The sequence below is a fragment of the Telopea speciosissima genome, chromosome 8 (assembly GCF_018873765.1).
Source record: "Telopea speciosissima isolate NSW1024214 ecotype Mountain lineage chromosome 8, Tspe_v1, whole genome shotgun sequence".
NCBI classification, from domain to species: Eukaryota; Viridiplantae; Streptophyta; class Magnoliopsida; order Proteales; family Proteaceae; genus Telopea; species Telopea speciosissima.
In genome coordinates, this window is record NC_057923.1 from 59,690,112 (window position 1) to 59,706,909 (window position 16,798).

General features: G+C 38.1%; 1 protein-coding gene across 3 annotated transcripts in view; it reads right to left on the reverse strand.

Moving 5' to 3' along the window:
- Positions 1–257: 257 nt before the first annotated feature.
- The window catches only part of LOC122670543 (protein transport protein SEC31 homolog B-like), a 35,733-nt gene continuing 19,192 nt past the window's right edge, over positions 258–16,798 (reverse strand). For 2 of the 3 annotated variants that reach the window (XM_043867467.1, XM_043867466.1), the window contains exons 19-22: positions 8,691–8,813; positions 8,247–8,583; positions 798–1,036; positions 258–713 (exon numbers count right to left, since the gene is read on the reverse strand). In XM_043867467.1, the coding sequence (XP_043723402.1) occupies positions 618–713; positions 798–1,036; positions 8,247–8,583; positions 8,691–8,813 (795 nt within the window). In that variant the 3' untranslated portion in view covers positions 258–617. The remainder of the gene's footprint in view (positions 714–797; positions 1,037–8,246; positions 8,584–8,690; positions 8,814–16,798) is intronic. The other variant, XM_043867468.1, reaches the window with a different exon arrangement.

Below are 16,798 nucleotides of genomic sequence, written 5' to 3' on the forward strand. Positions count from 1 at the left end.
TTAGGATTCCATTGTCATGCTTCTTTTCAAAATTTCGGCATCTTGATGGAAACCAATATTAAATGCATGATGCCATAGCAAAGTTGCTTTTATGATCAAGAACGATGCAAAAATCTTGTGCCACTGGATGATGGGAGTTAGATTCCATGTAAGCAAGGGAAAAAAATGACAACCAACTTCACTAATTCTGCAGCTCTTGTAGATGGAAACTAAATGATTAAAAGGACAACAAAATAGTAAATATGAAAGACATGGGAGAAGAATAAATGCTACATTTTATATTAAAATACAAAAAAAATGTAATCTATATTATCAACACTATAAATATTAGGTAACAACAATCAGCAAACTAGTCTCCCTAATGCCCCCAGAAAACACATCCTCTCTTTATCTGCTTTTGGAGGAGGGAAATGGGTGACTCAAGTTATTGGATGGACTAGGGGATGGAACACTAAAGAAACAAAACTAGATGGCAAAACCAAAAACCTGCAATTGCTATTTAGAAAGTGGGATCTTGTGTACATGAAAACGAGGGATGAGTGCTGTAAAACTACAATCCTGGACTGGAAAAAAATTGCAGAACAGAGACATGCTCTTTTCGGAGGAATTTCTACCTTCTAACTTGATCTCACATTCTGCCTTGTCTTGATCATTCGCTTTAGAGTTGCAAGCCAGAAGTTGCACTCATCCCACTCACTCGTCGTAAGAAGCACCTGTCCCAAACAAAACAAATCAAGAATGTAGAGACCCTTCTATCTAGTTTAAGTTGACTATCGAAGTTAACATGAAGTCCTTACCTGGATTTGCAGGGCAGTACCAAAATCACCATTATCCAAAGCCTGGCAAAGCTGGATAAGCTTATCAGTGGCATTTTTAGAAATATCTCCAGTATTAAGTTTTGCAAACAAGGTACCAATTTTCCTTGAATTAACCTCTATTTCACGTTTTTTAGCTGGATTTGCACGGGAACCACCAAGGGCTTCTGATGTCTCATTGAAAAGTCTTGACAATGTTGTGATAACCGGTCTCTGCTGGGCTGCATCACGAGATGTCCAAATAAGCTGGAAATCAGGACTAGCAGATCCATAATTTTAGATAAGAAGCATTCTGCAGAAATTCCACCAGCCATGGAACAAATCATAGGTGTCAAGGTGGCAAGGTGACCCAAGGCGGTGGAGGGGTGCCTAAGCACTTAGGTGACAAGGCGCCTGCCTAGGCGTTGCCTAGGCAACCAAAGCGCCCAAGTGTTATTTTTTATTTCCCCTCTTTTCTAACATTATTTAGTATGCTACAATATATACCTTATATCATCAAAAATCAACATTAAGCCACATCAAGTCATCAAAAATCAACATTAAGCCACATCAAGTCATCAAAAATCAACATTAAGTCACATCAAGTCATTAGAAATCAATATTAAGCCACATCAAGTCATCAAAAATGAAGCTTTGATACCAAGTTAAGATTTACAGATGATCGATCCTAGTAATGGAGGAAGGGTTTACAGCAAGAAGGAGAAGAAGAAGATAGTTGGAGAGAATCGTGGAATGTTAGGAGTGGCTATTCCCAAGTCCTAACATCCATTTACTTCATTAAAACATTCTTAGGAAATTACAAGGACCTCCCTAGGGAGGTAAAAGAGAAATAGAAATAAAAGTTAAAAATACAACTATAGTGACTTATGACATAGACATGTACTAAAGTACCCTTACTACATAAACTCTAACACACAGAACTTAAAGACAATAGAACTAAAGAAGCAAGCTATTGGAAGTTTAAAATAATCAAAACATACATTTGGTTTATACTGTTCTTGGAATTGGTCATTGTCCTAGTATACCTAGTCTCACATTTGGTTTATACTATTAAAAAATACGATCTTATCTATAAATAACTAAATTGCTCTCGATTTAGAGAAATGTTTTTGTTCTTTGAGAAGTTTGACTGGTCAAATGATTTTATTTTTACATGAGACTTTTTGTGTTAGGTAGAACACAAAACTAGCTTTCCAACAAATCCAAGATTGCTTAAATCTGATTTATATTGAAGGAGTTATGTTCCGGTCAAACTTTTTTTGATGCGTGCGAATGGTGTCAAAATCGTTCTAAATGAAAATATTTTTATATATATCAAAACAAGTGAATATTTTACCGCACTTTTGGTTTTCAACAATATTTTATCATATTAAGATTTATAGAATTTTTAGATTTGAGAAAAACTCCAACATTAGAAAGTTGAAAATTTCACCTACCGCAAAAAATCCAATTTTTGTTTTTGAACTTGGGGGTTGACTTTTTATCCTTTTGGAATATGATTTTTAACTATTTTTATTGGATTCAAATAGGGGGATATTTTCTTATTTATGAATAATATTTTAAGTACTTAAATGATATTTGGCATAAATAAGGGTATAAGAACCTAAGGCGTTAAATACCACTAAGTCGGCAGTCGCGTTGTCTCCCAAAAATCTGCCTAGACGTGTAAGCGGCGCCTAGGCGACGCCTTGACAGCTATGGAACAAATTGTCAAGCATTTTCCATTTTTACATGCACATGTACTTAGAGAGTTAGAGGTTCAGATGTGAAACTATTGGAAAGTGAGGAAACTTTGGTTTTTGTGTAGCATAATAGCATCTTGTATTTAAATGTCAGGAAAGCATACCAATTTAAGTAACCTATCCCATAGTTATAGCTAAATTAAACTGCGCAAACAGAAAGCTAAGACAGATTGGTAACTGGCCAATATTTTGAGCATAACTCTTCCAAATCAACTTGGATTTGTGAAAATTGATCTCCTCAGAAGGTAACTAAATAAGTTCTGATCCTCAGAATGACCATATTAGAGCTAAGCTGGGAGTAGGTTTGATTCATGATAAGCTATGTGAGAATCGTTTGAGGTGGCACGACCATGTTCAACGAAGACCTTGGGATGCTCCAGTACGAAGGAGTGATCTGATTCAGATTGAAGGTACTAAAAGAGCCATGGGGCAGGCCTAAGTTAACCATTGGAGAAGTGGTGAGCAAAGACATGCATAGCTTAGGCCCTGTACCAGGTACGACATCGAATAGAACTGATTGGAGAGAGGATATATGTGGTCGAGCCCATTTAGTAGTTGTTGTATCCATGAAAATTGCAACTTAAAAAAAAGGGAGATATGGAGAGAGCTCCCCCTTTGGATGGCCTGCATGACAAATTCATGGCTTATCTCAACCATAAGACCCACCATCTAGAGAATTTTATTTCATTTATTTTTTATTGTTAAATCAGCACATGGCTGATGCGAGCTGAAGTGACAATTCTAAGCTGTCCAAATGATGCAGTTACATTAGCATGGTTGGATTGGAACAATCCACTTTGGAGACCTAAGCTGAGACACAACCAGCCCAACCCAAATTTCTGGTCCAAAGGGGCTTGGAAGAGATTGGTTGATTATGCAATCTTCTAGTTATTTTATTTGATTCTTTTCGGGTAGGAGATGAATATGTAGGAAGGTAGTAGTTTTCAATTTTTTTAGTTTGTTTAGTTTCCATTTTGAGTTGCATTCTATAAATGTGTAAGGAGTTTTCTTTATATTAACATGTACTACGATGGAAGAGTAGTTGATTGGAATAGAGTTGAGAAATTTACTGGTTGTTACTGTGCTTCGTTGCGGTGCGATTGGAAATTGCATGGTTTTCCCCTCCCTTTTCTCATCTTCCCTGGTTCTGCTCTTTCTCCCCTCCAGTAAGTCTTCTACTCTTTCTCCTTTCCTTCCTTGTCTCTTTTCTCCTTCTCCTGTTCTAGGCATATGTAACAGCCCCATTTAATTTGATCAAACTCCTTCAAAGCCGCAGGCTGAGATACAGTGTTTTACACGAAAGGGTTTGGATATTTTTCTGCTCAATGTCCTAACCGTCTGGTTGCTTTTGCTAACAAGGAAGAACACATGGCTACTGCTTCAAAAGAGCAACGGAGGAATGAGATAATACTATTGGAGGTAGAGTGCGAGTGTGAGCCTAGTGAGGTCAATGATGATAATAGTGATGGAGAGCCACGGTACTACTGCGTTCTTTATCTGCTTTTGGCTACACATATGGTATCTGACGCGGATGATTCGCGTCGCAACAGTATATTCCAGACCAGGGTATGATGCAACAACAATCTATGCACTATGGTAATCGACAATTGTACTTGTACCAATGTCATCTCTGTTTGAAGACAGAGCCACTCCTAACTCCCACAAAGTTTCTTGGGTGAACAACACCAACCTAAAAGTCAATGAAAGATGTTTTGCTCATGTATTCTATTAGGGGGTTGATCGATACAGTGCAATCGTGACATCCAATTTCTGAAGGTGTGTCACATCCTCCTCAGGCGACCATGGTTGTTTAATAAAAAGGTCCAACATTGTGGGTACGAGAAATCAAGAACACTTATTCCTTCAAGCAAAGTGAGCTCAAGATGAAGTTTCTTCCCATGAAGGACCTTCCCGCCATCAAGCTCAAATGGACCACATGATCATTTCTCTTCAAACAAGTTGACTCAGATGGAATCATTGGTCCCATCCAAACTCGACAGAATCAAGTCCTTTTTAGAGGAGGAGAGTTGATGCAGTTGCGTTAGTATTGTTGGACCGGAACGACCCACTTTGGAGACCCAAGCCGAGATGCAGCCGGCCCAACCCAAATTTCTGGTCCAAAGGAGCTTGGTAGAGATTGATTGATTATGTAATCCTCTATTTATTTTATTTGATTCTTTTCGGGTAGGAGATAGATACGTAGGGAGGTAGTGGTTTCCGATTTTCCTAGTTTGTCTAGTTTCCATTTTGAGTTGGGTTTCTATTAATGTGTTAGGAGTTTTCTTTACAGTTACATGTACTACAATAGTGGAGAAATTTACTGGTTGTTGCTGTGTTTCACATTGGTGCGATTAGAGATTGTGAGGGTTTGCCCTCCCTTTTCTCATCTTCTCTGGTTCTATTCTGCTCTTTCTCCCCTCCAGTAGGTCTTTTACTCTCTCTCCCTCCCTTCCTTGTTTCTCCTCCTTCCTTTATTCATTTTTTTTATCTGTTTTGTTACCCTGTTCTGGGCATATCTAACAGCCCCACTCAATTTGATCGAACTCCTTCGGGAGCCATCTATTAGTTTTGAAACTTTGAGCAAAGGGTATACTCCCCTAGGCGATCAGAAACCATAGGTATTTTGGTTTCTGAAATCAATCCTACTGAGAACACAAGCTTCCATTCATGGCTGCATCTACAACTACCACCTGGCAGTACTTGCAAAGCTCTATCTGAACTCTCTGGTAATTATTTGGACTGTTGGGCCCGATCCCACCCACAGCCCACCCTGAGCGCGGTAAGGCCTGGGTTGGGCTTTTCAGCCCAAAGGACAGACCAGGGTTGAGATTTCTAGGCCCGAGCTATGTTTGGGCCGGACCTGGGCTAAGGCCTTGGGTTGAGCCCGGACCGGCCCAACACGGCTCTGTATATATAATCTGGTTGAGAATTGGGTTGTTTCTATTTAAATCCAACTTATCTGAGGAAATGAGAGTCTATAGATAAGAGGGAGAGATGATGTATTCAAAGTTGGCCATTAACTCCAAGGGGATAGCATTGTTGGCAAGGACCAACACTTAACAATTAAGAGGTCATAAGCTCACTCTCCTTGGGGCATACCTATCAAAAGTTGGTTATTATTGGACATTTGGACTAACCAAATGGTCTAATGATAAAATAGGGCCAAGCCCGGTCCGCCTGAGCCAAGCATGGCCAGGCCTGGGCCAAAATATCTCAACCTGATCTATTGTCGGGCCGGACTTGGGCTGAGCCTTGGGGACCTAGGGTTGGTCCTGGTTTTTTAAAACCCTGGCCCTGTTGCACCCCTAGGAATTAGTCTCTATATGAAATATAGCCTGGTTTCCCGCCTCTGGTTTGTGTTAGAGGTTGAAGACAGTATCCCCTCCCCCACGATTTTTGGTTGCTCTATTATATTCACTTTCTTTTAATACCCTCACCTTTATCTCTTATTATCCTTTGTCCTTTATTTACTTTTAGTTCCAAGTTTATCCCTAGTCTTTAAATATTAATAACCTTTATATTCCCTCTTCTTATTTAACTACCAAACTATACTTTAAGATTCTATTTGATTACAGTACTACCACTGCTTGCTTATAATTCGGTTTTATCTGTTCAGATGGACCCAAAAGTGATCCAAACCGGGCTTTTGGAATCCCAGATCTAATGTAGTACTGAACTTGAAGAATCAAAACACACAGTATCGAATTCAGAGAATAAAATTTCAGATTAAATAGAATAATCAGATGAACCCAAAATTCAGATCAAGATCTGTTGTTTTCAGGGTAAGGATCACTTGCTGAAATATCAACTCGATCCAAGGGTTGGATCTGGATTTATGAAGCAATCCTAGTAGTCCTAGGAGAGGGACACAACAGTCAATTAACAGTTCTGATTAAAGATCAAACAACACGATTATAAAGTCAGACAAACACTCCAATTATAAAGTAAATCTCAGAACTATTAACCTAACAGAATAGGGAAATCGATCCAGCAGTTAGATAAGGATTCAAATCTGAACACAAGGGCAAAATTGGGAGATGTTAAATATCTCCAGATCAGCAGGCCTGATCAAAATCAAACTATGATTGAAGGTCAATTCAAGGTGATGATCATCCCTTCAAAGTTGAGGATGATCTGATGGCCAGATTTCCCCAACTGAATTTCGAGTAAAAAAAGACTTGCATATGAAATCCCAGATCATAATATGAATTGCAGAAAAACCAGAAGAATACTTACTTGATTAATGGAGAAAGAGGAGGAAGAAGATTAAGAGTAAAGTAAGAACATCCAGGCTTCCCACCACAAGGTGGTTGGAAGGATCAAACACCTAACAGCCTTGATCACACACAAGGAAGATCTCCACGCATGGAAGAGAGCAGCAGCCGCTTAAGTTTGTTTTTTTTCTTTTTTCAAAGTAAAATTGTGGGTATGAATGACCCCCATAGTTTTCTTTTATCGCAAATAAAAGATAGAGTTGGAGTTGGCTTAGGAAAGTCCCTCGTAGACACCAATTACAAGAAATAATTCCCTTTTAAAGTCTACTAGCCTAAATCAACTTTAAAAGGATGTGGACTAAAAGATAACTGTAACTTAAATTGAACCATAACTTAAACTGACCCGAAACAAACCAATTGGTTCAACCGGGTCTAAATTAAAACACTTAAAAACAGAAAAGAAACCAACTTAAAACAGAAATTAAAAGACTAAACAAACTAGGCCACTAGGCTGATCTCTCTTGGATCTTCAGATCTGCATCAGGATCACACCACCAAATCTTGAACAAATTGACCTGTTACTTTTTTTGGGATAAACAGCAGAAATTTTAGTGGCAAATTGACCAGTTAATTTGCCACAATGTGAAATGCTTCTGGGCTGAACTTACCACATTAATCAAAGTTGATATGGATAATATGGCCACAAAATTTAGTCATCCAACTAAGCTGCCACGTGGCAGATATTAGGATAGTCGTCAGCCCAGCCCATCATGCAGAGCTTACCAACAAAGTCAAGCTGATCAAGCTAGGCCCAACCTCAACTGGCCTAAATTAAATTTTCTCAAACAGACCATGTTGCATCAGGTCAATTTGAAAATGACGTCTCACAACTAGAACTATTATTCAAGGTGAAAAGAGGAAAGGATCTGAATTCTACTGAATATATTTCACAAAATAGTATTTATATAGAAGATTCCAAATCATTGGTTAGTAAACTTATATTTAGAATAAATACATAAACATCATATTTTCATCTATACCATATCTATAACTGGCTGATGTTCTCTTCAGGCCATTATGGAAAGGCTCTCCACACAACCCTAAATATCCACCACGTGGCAGCTTAAATGGCACTCAAATTGTCCCATGTCAGTGTCTATTCATCCAGTAAATATCAATAAAATGTATTTCTCAAGCTGTAATATAAAGCATATAAATTGTTAAAAAGTCAACTTTCACATCTTTGGTTTAATGGATGAAAATAAAAGGTGGAAGTTCAACGGATGATAGGCCATATGGTTGAGAAATGAAATCGGGTCACCTTTTTCAGTTCTGTTTCAGTTGGTACCTATAGATTTTGGCATTCAAGTAACTGATTATATATAACTTTCATTAGATCAGGTCAAATACGTAAGACAGTATTCAAACCACCATAAACAAATAAATAAACAAGGGAAAAAAAAATTTGAGAATACCAGGTACATTTGAAGTATCAACCGTCTGCACTGTAGGAGGTGGTACTGCCGGTGTGGTGGCTGGTTGCACCTGAGCTAGCTGAGCAGCACCAGGTGGTTGCATTGGAGCCATTCCAGGCCTTGAAGCAAATCCTGAGTTATTCACTGGCATAAAACCACTTGGTGGGACCGTAGGTGTCATAAATTGAGGAGGCATTTTCTGGCCAGGAACAGGGCCCACTTGAGATGGAATAGAACCAAGAGAACCAGTTCCAGGTACCCCAGGTTGATAGGTGGGGTTATTAACACCCTGAAGCGTTCCAGGTATCCCAGGTTGATATGTGGGGTTATTAACACCCTGAAACGAGAAAAGAGGCAAAAGTTTTAGCATACAAAAATCTTTCTTTTAAAAAGAAAATAAGCCTAAAAAGTAGTGAATTCAGCAATGCAGACAGGAATACGGACAGGATATAGCTGAGAACCCAATGTAGGTTGCTGATATTGCTCATTTCTCAGCACCGGAGGAGTTGCAGGAACGAATGGCCTCGCTGCAGTCTGAGTAGTCACAGGAGACGGAGCATAGTTTGCCTAAAGAAAAGCAAAAGGAGACTAGTCAATTAGTATAAAGAAAATCCCATTAGAGAACAGAATATCAACACTTAACACCATTCTTGTGCAGAAAAAACCCCTAAACGTAATAAAAGCTCAAATCTTACAAAAAATGTTGCTGTTATACCACCTATAAAAGTAGAATGCTTAAAACATTAATATCCCTCAACTTCAGAGCACATGACCTTATAAAAAATTTTGGAATTCCAGCAGTTTCAGTGATTCCTCCTTCAGTTATCTAACAAGGAGAAATTAGTTTAAAGAGCAATTAAAGTTTGGTTTCTTTTCTAAAATCTGCAATTTAATAACTCATAGTCAGTATTCTCAAACGTAACTTGTGTTACCTCAAGACAACCAAAAGAAATGAACAAAAATATATACATCAGAGGAAAGATACTTTGTGATGTAAATAACTAAATAAGTACTGTAATAAACAGTATCGTTGTAGGCTTAAGAAGAACAAGGCCCATGCTTGGGCCCATGGTTCTTCAACTGGGCCTTTGGGTTCAGGCCAGACCAAGCCCACAGTCTATTAGGTGTTACTGGTTCACTAAAAACCAGAATTGCGGCGGGTTTGATTAGTAGTTTCTATTTGTTAAACCTAGTAACTAATTTGGGTATTTAGTAGTTACTACTTAGCCAATATTTGTACCTTTTTATTTATTCAGTTTCTTATTGTACAAGGCAACCACTAACATGTGTGGACCTCTTTTTCTCACTTTCTATTTTTCTGTTTTCTTTCTAGAGGTTACCACAACTCTCTATATATTGTAAGGGCCTTAGTGCCTATAAACCACGATTTGATTAAGGAAGAATGCTTGGCTTTTTGTGCCCTAGTTGCTTTGATAGACAGTTGAGTGGTGAGATGCTGACCAAGGCCATAGGTGAGAGACCTTGGTCATATCCCCTATTCCACCCTTCTTTCTAAATTCACTGGTTTCCTGCCACTATAACAACCTGTTGGTTGACTGCTGTAGCCGCTTGGTGCCATTCCCAAGACACTTGGTCTACACAAGGGCTTGAGATAGTACTCAGAGCTATCCCCTGCTTGTTTTTCAAGTCCCATAATAGGTGTTACCTGGAGCTTTCTGCTGTTGCTGTGATTTCTTGTACCTCTTATTCTGCCCAACAGATCACTGTGGTATTTGAGAGTTTTCTTCCCACATTGGATACGTCCCTTCGACCTTAATCACAGCCTCATCTAATGGCTGGATCTGCTACTGGTCAGTAAGTTACTAAATCTTTCCTTTAGTTTCTAATTTCAGATGTTATTATCTCCCTATCAGCCATCAGTTCTCCAAGGATTTTTGAAGTGTTCTTCTACTGTTAATACCCTACCATCGACCAAGAGTTGAGTTTCATCTACTGGCTAGTTTGCTGGATATTAGTAAGTTACTAATTTCTGAGTCTACTTATCAGTAGAATGGTATCAAAACGTAGGTGTATTTGAATGTGACAGAGTTTTATCAGAACGTAGGTGAGTGTAAATGTAAGAGTAATGTAAGAAATATAGGTGAAGTCTCGAAGACCTGCTACTACCTTCAGAGCCTGTTGAAGACACATCTAGTGAAGCAAGGTATGTATGATATGTGTGCATAACCATAAATGCATGATTAAATTAGTCACTTGCATGCTTTATTCATAGGCTTACACATCTAGTAAGTCTGAAAATTTTCTGGCAAAGGATTGCTGTAAAACCCATACACCTGTCATTGTTTCAAAGCCCATACTCCCTTTGTTTCCGGTTAGCTGTAAAGAGAAGGCATCAAGGCAAAATTTTGAGAACTGGTTTTAGGCACCAAAAGCACATCGCTAGGAGGTCTTAGGTACCCTCAGTAGTCTGATGACAGAAGATCATTCAGAAACAATAGAAGGATGGGTAAGTATAGTGATGATTTTAATCACGTTTGGCATATAGATACTAAATTAGACTATATATTTAATACAATAGAGTATGATCATTTAATTGAATTATTAAATTACTGGAAAATATTATATAAAGACGTTAATCTAACAATTGAAGAAAGAATTGTCTTGATCAGACAGGCCCAAGTCAATTATTTGCGAAATTAAAAAAAATTTGTGGCTATTTTGAATATAATTTGGAGAAATATTTTGATAACTTTGCTTTTAGACAATCAGTTTAGGATGATGACTTCTCAGATAGACAATCTGAAGAAGATAAAAATACAATAAATAACTTCATTGATAGACAATCAGATGAAGATTACAAAAAAAAAAAAAAAAAAAAAAAAAACCCCTTAATAGATTACTTCTCTGATAGACAATCAGAAGAACTTGAAGTGATTCAAACCTTTAGTGATGATGCTTCTAGCCAAGAAGACATCAGTCCAATAGATTATGGTTCCATAAAGGAATATGTTACATACATAGGATGTGGCAGAGAGTTATTCGGATAGGGGGAGTATTATATGGTTATGTTATGATTATTTTATAGTTATTTATTCAACACTGTACGTGGGGTGAGTCTTAGTGATAAGTTATTTAGTAGTGGGTTGAGCAGTTTTAACTACTTGTAATTCTTATTTATCTCGGATAATGAAAGGAGGTGATGCAGTTAAGATTGTCCAATTGGGCCTAAGAAGACTTTATTTTGGCCCATGGTTGAGTTCTATAGACTTTGGGCTTCTTATTTTTGGGTTTATTGATGTAATGGGCCTAATTTATAAGCCCATAAAGTGGGGATAATTTTAGTACACGGGATTAGTAGTTAAATTGAGTGTTTGAGTTGCATTAGGATACTTAATAGCTAGATAGAATTCTGTTATGAGTTTATATACTTTATTGAGTGTATTAGAGTGATTAGAAGCCCTTTTATGAGTCAAATTAGGAATTTTAAAAGGTCTATATTTATGTAATACACCCCCCCCCCATCAATTTGAGATAATTTGAGTAAAGAATGAGTTTTTTCTAAGAATTTTGGTGTTGTTGAGTGATGCGGATCCCGGGGTTAGGAACCATTTAGGATTCGCTTATAGGCCCACACAAAGAGTAGGGGTTCAAATTTAAATATTGATGGCAAAACTGTAAATTAAGTGAAGTTTATAAAGGGAATGGCAGAATTTTAAATATGAAGAATCTTAACGGATGAATAAGGAAATAAAGGAAAGGGTAAAAAAAAAAAGAATTTGATTAATTGTTCCTGACTTTCCTTATTTCTAACTTCTGTCTGCCCCATGGCATTGCACGGTCTACAAACCCTTCACCCCACCTCCTTGAACATTTCGGGGTGTCTTTCTCTCGACTGTACTCGGCTTATCACGGGGCTACTTGGAGGGATATATAAAATTTGAACAAAGAGGAATAAAATAAGAAGGGAAGGGTACCTTTAGAAAAGACAAAGAAATAAGGGTTGAAGCAAACCACGATCTGGTTCTGGTTGTCTTCAACCTTGTGACTCCAGCCAGGGACGGAACAACAGCATAATACAAAGGATATAGCTCCTTCAACTCTTCTCGATTCAGTCTAAAACTTCAAACGAAGCATCAACCCCACCATATTCTATCGATTCCAGCAAGAATCAGTCGCAGAGATCAACGAAGAAAGGAGTATTAATCCCTGAAATCAGATCATGCGAATTTCTTAGTTGTAGGTTACTTCAAAGCTTGGAATCTCAGAGCAAGGGAAACTTCTGGGTATGAAACTCCCAGGCATGGATCACCCAAGAGAGATGATTCAATGCTCCAAAACTCAAGCCCAATCGACTGGGACTAATGAGTCAGCAAGAGTTTCTTTTAGATCTGGTATTGTCCCCAGTTTGTGAAGTTGTAATGTAATATACTCAGATTACTAGCAACAGAGAATGAGAAGGAAAGGATAAAAGATTAAAAGAAGAGGTAACAGAAGAGAGAAAAGATTAGAATAGATGAATCAACGAAGAGATACGAAAAAGATGAAAATCCAGAATCATGGAAGAGAAGGCAGCCATGGTATCAACTATTCAACTCAAATTTTTTTCATTCACTCAAAAACTAAACTCCATCATTGGGTACAGCCAAGTATTTAAAGGGAAATCAAATCATAACCCTACCTTGAACCCGAAATAGAGTTCAATTCTATATTGGACTCAAACTAAAACAAACTTTACCCCTAACTCTACGATCTGGACTCTATCAAGAATAAAATAATAAAAAGAAAATTACATAAATCCCAATTCCTACGCAACTGCATCATTGAGAGTGCATACGGGACTGGTATCCCAAACCTGATTTATTCTCTTCGCTTCTTCTCTCTTCTTCCACCCAAGAAGATTAATCTCATCTCTCTTCCCTCCCCTTCCATCAATCTGATTTTTTCCCTTAACAACGCAGTTGCTTCTTTATCTCAGATCTGATCACAGATTTGATTATTGGGCCAGCTTGCATCTGAGATCCTTAATCTGGATTTTCAGATTGCATCAATTGGTATTAGAGCCAAACCTGAGGCTACATCATGGAAGTTGATCAATCCGATTTACTCCTTTCAATTAGAGATGGTTTCCATAAATTGCAAACGACACTTCTTGATTTGAAAACAGGTTGTCAAGAGTTTGACAATAATAATAACCGCCTCTATAATAAGGTGTCAAGCATGAAAAAATCTGTAGAAGGTGGATCAGAGGTGGCCAACGAACGTGACGATCAGGCTAAAGTGAACTGTCCGATCAAGATTGCAGTTGAAGAATTGATCAACGGTCCAATTTCAGTTGTGAAACCCCACGATCAGATTCTCATCAAAGATATGTTGTTTGCTAACGACCATCAGAAGATCGTGATGGTTGACTGTGTAGTGGATCATCGCTCCATCAAAGCCGATGTTTGTTGATGCCGATCGAGTGGTGCTGATTCTCTCGTTTTACAAATCTCTAGGTCAAGTTTTTCTCCACACCGGGAGAATTGATGTAGTTAAGATTGTCCAATTGGGTCAATTGGGCCTCAGAAGACTTTATCTTGACCCATGGTTGGGTTCCATAGACCTTGGGCCTCTTATTTTGGGGTTTATTGATGTAATGGGCCTAATTTATAAGCCCATAAAGTGGATATAATGTTAGTACACGGGATTAGTAGTTAAATTGAGTGTTTGAGTTGGATTAGGATACTTAATAGCTAGATAGAATTCTGTTATGAGTTTATTTACTTTATTGATTGTATTAGAGTGATTAGAAGCCCTTTTATGAGTCAAATTAGGAATTTTAGAAGGTCTATATATATTTAATACATCCCCCATCAATTAGAGATGATTAGAGTAAAGAATATGAGTTTTTTCTAAGAGTTTTGGTGCTGCTAAGCAGTGCATACGGGATTTGATCCATCAATCTGATTTCTTCCATTAACCACGCAGTTGCTTCCTTTATCTCAGATTTGATCACAGATTTGATTATTGGGCCTGCTTGCATTTGAGATCCTTAATCTGGATTTTCAGATTGCATCAGGAGGATAGATATACTCGGATAGACTTGATGTTGCTACAATTTCTCAGTTGTGAGAAAAGAGGCTTGGCTACCTCCTAATAATCCAAGACGCCCTTGCTTCGTTCGTAAAGCAAATCTATCTTTTCCCTATTTTATCTCTTATCTTCCATCTCTATCCCCTATTTTCTCCCCAAGATATCCGTATATGTATCAGAATACACAAGTCCAAGTTATTATGAATTTATGACAATGAATCCAGACAGGATAGTCATCCAGAGAAAAATCTTAATAGGAAATGATAAACCATCAACCTCTACTTCTAAACAAGATGAAGAACAGACTGTTCCAATACATCAAAGGCGTGATGATTTACATAGGCAGACCATAGCTCAACATGGGACTTATTTATATCTTAATAATGTTTTGTTTAATAATGTCTGCCCTGATTACAAATTATAAGAGTACATTGTCTAAAGAAAATTTTCTAGGTTATATTGTAGCAACGCTTCAAGGAGATTATATTTTTAAAAGCTTAGAAGATATTCTTCAAAAATTTACTGAAATTTTGAAAGAAGAATTCATCGAAGAAGCTGTAGTCAGTAGGAATTGTTTTAAATGGAAATTATGGAAGAAAAGAAAACTTTTTAAAAATAAGAAATATACAAGAAAAAGAAAATCTTTAGACAAGGACTTTTAAAATTGTCGTTGCTATGATGAAGGCCACCATGCACATCAGTGTCCTAAAAAAGGGTCAAATGCAAGAAAAATGATTAAAATTCTTGAGGAACAAGATTTAGAGATCTTATTCGGACATGAAATCTCTGATGTTGAAGACATTCTTTATGAAATCAAATCTGAAGCAGAAGTTCAGATGACAGTGAAGATGAGGGGTTGTTCACCTATACTAGTATGCTGTTCGACTTTAGTTTCATGAGCATTTGAGTGTTAGAAGTCATGTAATAGGGGTAGTTTAGGAACTAGTCTATCACTAGTTGCCTTATTATGTAATTCTTCTATTTCTTCTTTATTTCCCTTTTACCTCCCTAGGGAGGTGGATGTAATTCCTATTAGTGATGATTAAATGAATATATGGTGAATGGAGAAGTCTCTCCATTCACAATCGTTACAGCCCAATACACTCTTCTCTCTTCTCTCTTCTCTCTTCTCTCTTCTCTCTTGCTATCTTCTTCTTCCTCCAACCTCTTCCTTCTCTCTTCTTATTTCCTAAACCTATATTCTAACTTGGTATCAGAGACCTAGGGTTTGAGAGTCGAATCCAGCTTCCTGTTCTCATTTTTTGCTTCTCTTTGAAATCATTTATGCCTCCTATGTAAACAAATCTGTGAGAAAACTATGAAATAGGGTTGGAATAACCTATTCTAGTGATTCCTACTGCTATTCGAGCTTGGATGCAGCTCATTTGGTGATTTAAAGTTCAGATAGCTACTATTTGGAGTTACCGCCAGCCCTCCACTGCAGTTCCTATATCTCCTTCGATTGGCCTGGTTTTGTGGATTGGAATGAGTCATTAGAATCGTGGAAGGATGGTGTTCAAGGGCCATGTACTGCTTCTTGCTGATTGAAGACTACATCTGAGCACAACTCTTTTTCGTGGGAACCAGTTTCTGCCCAGATTTCTGATGTTGCCGACTTCATTCCCTTATGTCTTTCTCATTTCGGCATGGATTTGATGGTGGAGCAGCTTATTAGGATCGTAGAAGGATCCTTTTTCTTGTCTTTTGTGCTCCTTATGGCTGGATGAGTCCTTCTCTTTGATAAAAATCAATCTCATGGTTCCTCTGTTCTGCCCAGGTAACACTGAGAGTAATTTTCTTCCTTTTTTTCTTGCTTCGAGTTGAAGGTTGATGCTCTCTTAGTTGAGGATTGGATATGCATAGACTTTGAGCAGTTTTATCACTTGTTTGAAGCTTTTATTACTACTTGCAAGCCTTTGTGAGGCCTTTTTAGGGACTGACCTGCTGGGTTGCTATTATACTGCCCGTGAAGTATTTGATTTAAGTCCTCTTAGACATTTGCTGCTAGGACTACTTCGGCAGTGTGCTATCCTAGGCTGCTTATAGGACTTCTTGCTTGTTTGGGTTGAGTGTGTACTCCCCACTTGCCTTTGGTGATATTGTTTATTGTTGGTATCCATCATGGCTGGTTCGGATACATCTGTGCTTGGTACTGCTGATTCTCAGCCTCCCACTGTTGTCCCTCAGTTGGCTTATGAGAGTACTCATCAACAGATTTCTTTTGTGAAGCTTGATGGTACTAATTACCTGGATTGGTCACACTCTGTGAGACTTTCCCTCAGGAGTAAGGGAAAGCTTGGATATATAACAGGTGCTATCAAGGCCCCCACGGCTGGTTCACCGGCCTTTGATAAATGGGAGACCGAAAATTCTACTGTTATGACCTGGTTGATCTTCTCCATGAAGCCCGAGATTGGTAGAAGATTTATAAGGAAGGAAACTGCCAAAGCTATTTGGGACAGTGTCTCTGTGGCCTTTGACAGAGTAGGTGACACTGCCAAGGTCTATCAGCTCCATCA